This window comes from Watersipora subatra, chromosome 8 (genome assembly GCF_963576615.1).
Source record: "Watersipora subatra chromosome 8, tzWatSuba1.1, whole genome shotgun sequence".
Classification (NCBI taxonomy): domain Eukaryota; kingdom Metazoa; phylum Bryozoa; class Gymnolaemata; order Cheilostomatida; family Watersiporidae; genus Watersipora; species Watersipora subatra.
Genome location: NC_088715.1, coordinates 55985674 through 55991166, shown reverse-complemented (window position 1 = coordinate 55991166; position 5493 = coordinate 55985674). Strand labels below are relative to the sequence as shown.

At 33.0% G+C, this 5493-nt stretch overlaps 1 protein-coding gene across 1 annotated transcript; it reads right to left on the bottom strand.

Moving 5' to 3' along the window:
* Nucleotides 1–2739: 2739 nt before the first annotated feature.
* Nucleotides 2740–3933, bottom strand: LOC137402755 (alpha-(1,3)-fucosyltransferase 7-like). The gene has a single exon (XM_068089261.1). The coding sequence runs from the start codon at nucleotides 3931–3933 to the stop codon at nucleotides 2740–2742; it is 1194 nt and encodes a 397-aa protein (XP_067945362.1).
* Between the last annotated feature and the right edge of the window lie 1560 nt (nucleotides 3934–5493).

Below are 5493 nucleotides of genomic sequence, written 5' to 3'. Positions count from 1 at the left end.
ACTCTATTAAACACCTATTAACTCTATTAAACACCTATTAACTCTATTAAACACCTATTAACTCTATTAAACACCTATTAACTCTATTAAACACCTATTAACTCTATTAAACACCTATTAACTCTATTAAACACCTATTAACTCTATTAAACACCTATTAACTCTATTAAACACCTATTAACTCTATTAAACACCTATTAACTCTATTAAACACCTATTAACTCTATTAAACACCTATTAACTCTATTAAACACCTATTAACTCTATTAAACACCTATTAACTCTATTAAACACCTATTAACTCTATTAAACACCTATTAACTCTATTAAACACCTATTAACTCTATTAAACACCTATTAACTCTATTAAACACCTATTAACTCTATTAAACACCATGCTTTCTTGTCTCTTTTTGAACTTCTGTTATCGGATTTTCATAAGGTTCAATTGCTAAAAATTGCGATCGAGGCCAAATCTTTTCACACGGACAATTGTATTATCTTCGTGGGAAGAGCCTCTACATTCTCTCTCCATTCGATCAGACAAAGACAGTACGATATCTCATTTTTACATTTTTACCTGTTTAACGAGGTACCAGTATCATCGTATTCAAAGTTTTGGTTGATAGCTTCTGGTGGAACAGTAACCTTTTTTATACACACACACACTTCTATGCAATAATTAGTATAATTACTTAAACATATTCAGGATTTTATTTTGTTTTCTCTGATCGTATTAATTGTATCATTACCGAATCATCTTTTATTGCAATCAAAGCAAAACAGGCTTAATTTAGCTATTACTTGCTAATTATTTCACATTTACATTTAAACCCTTCTATAGTTGTTTTATTTTTTTTTAATTTGTTTGACCTGCACAAAACATTTTCTTCATAATATGAAATTTAAAAGTTGTTTGACAAAGATTGAAAACCTTTCCAGTTGTTGTTCTTTTCTCTCTCAAGTTATATCAACTACATAAAACACTTTTATCATGATATGAACTTTGGAAGTTAGAATGGCAAATTTTTTACATGTTAAATACAAATATATTTTCTTTCTACAGACTTTTTTATAATCCGGGCAACTCCGGGCATTTAGCTGGTATATATATGTATATATAAATATATACGCGTATATATATATATACGTATATATATATATATATATATATATATATATATATATATATACTGATGAAGAAGAAGGATGCAGTTCACTAGAAGAGAGTGCTCAATATTAAAATAGAGCATTTATATAAACTATATTAAGAACTGAAAACTTTTAAAACATTTTACTACTTAAAGTTTCATGGTTGCTACCATTCATCAGGTAAAATTAAAATGATTTGAAGCTCATATGACTGTACGTAAAAACACATCGAGTAGCTTAACGATAAAGGCCAGCTACATATATGGTAATACAACAATTTAATTGGTTCATGTCACAGCATTGCAAATTAAGTGCTTATTTGAATGTCTGCACTTTGACACAAGCTCGTTTCTTGAGTTTAAGCTTGCAAGCTCAGGTTTGTATAAAATGAAGTATTTCTCCCAAATACACAAATTACAGCGTTTACTGGTCTTATTGTAACTACTCGCTTTTTTCAATACTCTCCACTTGATGTCGTACTGGATGGATCGATCTTTAAGCTGCCATATATAATTACTTAGAAGAATTACTTAGCTGCATGAAGAATATTGGACAGATTATTACAAATAACAACAAAGCGCAGCTATCAAATGAAAAGCCAACAGCAACATGCAACTGTCGAGATAAAAGTACGTGTCCACTGCCAAATGCATGTTTGTCCAGTTCCGTCATCTATCAGGCTACAGTTATGACCAAAGAACCTATTGCTACCAAACAGACATATGTTGGCTTGACAGAGGGCTCATTCAAGAAAAGATATTACAACCATCGTAGCAGCTTCCACAATCCATCAAAACGAACTTCAACAGAACTAAGTAATTATATATGGCAGCTTAAAGATCGATCCATCCAGTACGACATCAAGTGGAGAGTATTGAAAAAAGCGAGTAGTTACAATAAGACCAGTAAACGCTGTAATTTGTGTATTTGGGAGAAATACTTCATTTTATACAAACCTGAGCTTGCAAGCTTAAACTCAAGAAACGAGCTTGTGTCAAAGTGCAGACATTCTAATAAGCACTTAATTTGCAATGCTGTGACATGAACCAATTAAATTGTTGTATTACCATGTATGTAGCTGGCCTTTATCGTTAAGCTACTCGATGTGTTTTTACGTACAGTCATATGAGCTTCAAATCATTTTAATTTTACCTGATGAATGGTAGCAACCATGAAACTTTAAGTAGTAAAATGTTTTAAAAGTTTTCAGTTCTTAATATAGTTTATATATATATATATATATATATATATATATATATATATATATATATATATATATACATGTATATATACATGCATATATACACGTATATATACATTTATTTTAAGAAATTGTGACCATTTAGGCGACGTATAAATATAATTAGACAATAAGTATTGTATATTGTATAAATTGTATACTAATATAATGTTGTATAAATGCCATTATATGTGTACAATGAAAACAAGATACCTAAATAAATTAGGTTTACCCAGTTTTTTCCTTGTTGTTTACTTCAAATGTAGCTTAGTACAAAAAGAAAGAAGCCAGAAAAAAAAACATTTATGTCATCACATACTTCTCAAGAAGTGTTTGTTAATCAGTGTTCAGCTGGCAGGTATTAACAGGTTCTTGCAGTTATTTTTATTATTCCGCTCATCAGCAAACTGTCTGTTCTGCTCAGCGAAGAGAGACTCAGGGTGATTGATGCTTTTGCAAAGGCCACAAGCTTGACCTATTTGTAACGAAACAGAGTAATGCTGACGCCACTCATGGTACCTGTTATAGGCAGCATCATCTGTCCTCAGGTGCTGGAGATATTTTCCTAGAGCCTCTACTGATGAGAAATTGTAGACATGAATAAAAGAATCTGGAGGAGCAATGTCAGTATATTCTTGCACTGATAAACCTCCGAGAGCAACGGGAACATAATTTCCTTCACTCTTCAAAGTTTTCCAGAATTTCTCAGTTATATACTCTGTACATAAAGAATTCTCAAATGCTAAGTAGAACCTGTAAGGATAGTGTGCCTCAGCCTCACATGGTATGTCAACTTTTTTTGGACAAGGTTGTTGTTTGGTGCATCCACCAAATATGTCTACATTGATGTACTTTTTTAGCTGCATCATAAATGATAGTCTGTCATACTGTCTTGAATCGCAATGAGAGACGTATGCAAACGCCCCTTTAGTTTTATTCTTCGAATAGTTGACAGTCGGTTGTGGCTGAATAGGTGTACGCTTTTTAGTTGTGCCTCCATAAGGAAGCTGCGCAGGTATGGAATTGCGTAAGTAGGTCAAGCTTCCATTAAAATTGTTGACAACTTTGTTGAATCTATGCCAAGGGTAAGCTGGTGGTTCCATGCTTGCTACAAACCACAGTTGCCGTTGACGGATAGCTCTTGGAAACTGCAACAAACTCTGCGTAGTGTTTGGAACGAATACGAGAGCATCTGCTTGCTGAGCATAACTGATGTTATCTGGACTGTAGATGAGGTCACAGTTTGAATATTCACACCCGGTAAAGTGGATCCTTGAAAGCACCCATGGTCCTCCTTTATCTATACTCAGTATAACTTTCCTTACCTCAGTTTTCGCTGTCTGGGCAGTTTGATTTGTAACAATTTGTTTCAACTGCTCTATATCCAAATGCTGATCTGGTTTCTTAGATGATTGCCATTTGTCCAAAAGCTGATATCTTGCCTGAAACGTTTCTGTTTGGTCTCCTCTGTAAACGGTAGTGATGATAACAAGTATAACTGTAGTACTAATAATACTGAATGCCTTTAATGAGTTGTTCATTTCTCTGTCCTTCAAACCTACTCCTTGTACTAGCAGCTGCTTATCAATGGTATCACAGCGTGCATTGCAGCAACTGAGCGGAGTAAATACGTTATATCTATATAAAGATTTTAAAGCATACATTCATATCTTTTAGTGAGACCAAAATGTGTAAACAGAGAATGTTGTTATCTCGTTGCTTTCACCGTACTTATTTCGTCAATTCTGGCAGGTTTTGAGATGAGCCGTTTGCCTAAGTAAACAGCTCATATGCAAGTAGACACAATTTAGCTGATATTTAGAAGCACATATTGAGTAAGCTATGGTATTGTAAAAAGGTTTAAAAACTGGCTCATTGAACATGATAAAAAAGTTGAGTAAATTGATTAGTACCAGAACAAAATACAGGAAATGTTAAGACTAAGGTAAATGAAAACAAGTTTTCTGAATTGCAAACAGGGCCGTAATATGTTGCAGAAACCAATTGTCTGACTTTATTCCTGGTCATTTTTGGAGTAGCAGTTTCATTTGAAACTGCTGAGAGCAGCAAAAAATACACGGAAAATTAATGAAATGAAAGAAATATCAGGCAGCCCTGGGACTTACTGCAAGTCAACTCATATTTCAGCAAACTGAACTAAATGTATGATTGACTAAGTTTAAGGGCAACAACAACACCAGCTCAGGTAGCATGCCTCTGTTAGAAATACAAAAATTCATTGACATGAAAATAAATAGGAAATAATTGGTTGTTAACATCAAAGAAGCATCAACCATGTTTGTAATGAGAATGGTAAGTGTAATGAAATCTACCACTGGTGTTTTATATAATCTTGATCGCTCAGTTATTCAGACTGATGGTAATAAAGAGCTAGCAGTTTTTAGTGACATCTCAAAGATCTGTGGTTATCTAATAGAGTATTAGAAAAGTGTTACATTTAGGGACAAATTGAGTTGACGTCAGAATACAGACGCAGAGTTAGCGTCCCTGAAAGTGAAATATTTAAATTTGTTTGTTTATGGAAATCTTATTGAATACTAGGTGAATGCTCAGCATTGCATGGTTAATAGAATAATCACCTAATGAATTTGAGTAACTTACTTGGAAAGCTAGATCTTTAATAAAGTCTTTACTATAACAAAACCCTCCTTTTGATGAGATATTTTTACTCAAAAAGTCAGGTAAGATATTTTTCAGTGTTTGCCAATAAGTTGGGCAAGAAAAGTTTTATTGAGTTTGAATCTAACTAGGCGTTTTGTCACACACAATTGTTTAGTAAAATGGTTCGAACAAATGTTGCCGATGAAACTAAATCAATTTTAGTTATTTCTAGTCTCATAATAGTTGTAAAAAAATTGAAAACTTTGAAATAAATTAAAAAGAAATTAAATAATATAAACATGCTTGTTGTCAAAATTATAAAATCAACCCTTCCAATGTTTCATACACATAGATTGATTCTGTAAAAGCTATTGGCGGATGCCACTTCTGGCGAAAGACATAGAAAAAACCATTTTTGTTACCTTGAATATCATTACTAAGTTCCTGGTGAAACCAGAAGCATTTTCAGTGAGAATCAT